Here is a 1676-nt window from a genome sequence, read left to right as displayed (position 1 = left end):
GTTCCCGCGTGAACCGCCGTTCCCCTATCGTGACACCGCGGGTCCCACACCCGCGCCACCCCATCGTCCGAGCCGGAAGCGCCGAGATCCCCGCCGGAGGAGAAATCAACGCTCCATATTCGCCGGCCGCTGTGCTCGTCGCGCTCCGAAACCGAAGCGCGGGTCTCGAGATCGTATTCGGTCACGACTCCGTCGTAGTCGGCGGCGGCGAGGAGGAGGGAGGCGGCGGCGGGACGGAAACGGAGGCTGCTGAGCTTCGCGGGAGTGCAGAGATAGAAGTCGCATGCGGAGGTAGGGGGGTTGGGAGGGAGGAGAGTGGCAAGAGTGTAAATACGTATCTTTCGGGCGATTCCTGCGGTGGCGAGGAGACGGTCGGAGGGGTCGAGTTCGATGGCCCCGATGATATCGGAGGCGGGCGGGGGCCCGCAGATGACGGCGGCAAGGTGGAAATCCCAATCGGAGCGAGCTCTGGTTCTTCGTCGATGAGGTTCGTCGGAGTCTGCTTGGTGAGGCGCCGGGTTCATAGTCCATGCGCCATGGGAGGTGTGGGGTGGGAGAGGAGGGTGGGCAGGGAGAGGAGAGGAGAGGAGAGGAGAGGGATAATGTATAATAGGGAAAAGAAAAAATTGCTTTTTTTGGGTCTGAGTAGTTGGATGAAGTGTTCTGAATTATGATTGGCTTGACAGCGGTCTAATCACAATTATAATGACTAATACTTAGTTTTTAAAGTGAAGATTAGTACTAATTATTCTTATTTCTTGAGCTATTGGTTAATGCTATATTTATTTATTTATTTATTTATGTTTTGCATTGTGGCTTGGATTCATTGTTATTCTTAATTATTTTATCCAAAAGCTTTATAAATGAGAGATAATTATGCACATTACATGTGTCATTGTTACAACTTATAATTGAATATAATATTTTCTAATCAAAATTTAGAGAGAGTGATGCTATATTTTATCATCTATAATTAAAAATATATATGTTAATGTGTTGCCAAGTTTAGTTAATAAAAGAAATTATATGGAACAAAAAAAATAATATTATAAACAAATTTTCATAAATCTTATGTATTTATATATCTGACATTGAAACTTTTATATTTACATTTATATATTTTGGTTTCATAAAAATATGCATGAAAAGATATATTTCACTTTTAAGAAGAAAATAATGACATTGTTATGTTTGTAAATATGAAAACATAGATATTAGACATGTAAATTCGTAAGAATTGTGGGTTGTGCGAGTAAATGACAAAAAAAATAGTAAAAAAATATATATTTTTTTCATAAGTAATAGATCCCAATTCGCAAAATATTATAAAATGAGAAAATAAGCAATCAATATTTTTGTTATTGCTGAAATATTTTATATTACATGAAAATTTATTATTTTTTTATGAGTAAAAATTAGGAAAATTTAGGATGAAAAAAAAAATACAAAGGTGATAACGGTATTCAGACCTGTCATATTCGGTTATTAGCTGTTATGGGCTACAAATTTTTTTTATTTATATTTCTTTAATTCATGAATTTTACTATTTACTGTTAAATATGAATATCATTTTATCTGCCTTTAATATATGAATAAACTATACTAATATAGCAATATTAACGGTCAGGTTTTTATGTTACTTTAGGTCAATATATATGTAATAATTTTATTGATTA

At 37.3% G+C, this 1676-nt stretch overlaps 1 protein-coding gene across 1 annotated transcript in view; it reads right to left on the bottom strand.

Annotated features, from left to right (window-relative positions):
• The window catches only part of LOC110033259 (WD repeat-containing protein RUP2-like), a gene marked incomplete at its 5' end in the record, with an annotated part of 1058 nt that extends 643 nt beyond the window's left edge, over positions 1-415 (bottom strand). Inside the window, 1 exon segment of the mRNA XM_020737184.1 lies at positions 1-415. Within this exon segment, the coding sequence (XP_020592843.1) occupies positions 1-415 (415 nt within the window).
• Positions 416-1676: the final 1261 nt, after the last annotated feature.

Source organism: Phalaenopsis equestris, unplaced genomic scaffold, assembly GCF_001263595.1.
Source record: "Phalaenopsis equestris unplaced genomic scaffold, ASM126359v1 Scaffold001116, whole genome shotgun sequence".
In the NCBI taxonomy this organism is placed as follows: domain Eukaryota; kingdom Viridiplantae; phylum Streptophyta; class Magnoliopsida; order Asparagales; family Orchidaceae; genus Phalaenopsis; species Phalaenopsis equestris.
This window is presented reverse-complemented; position numbering and strand designations above follow the sequence as displayed.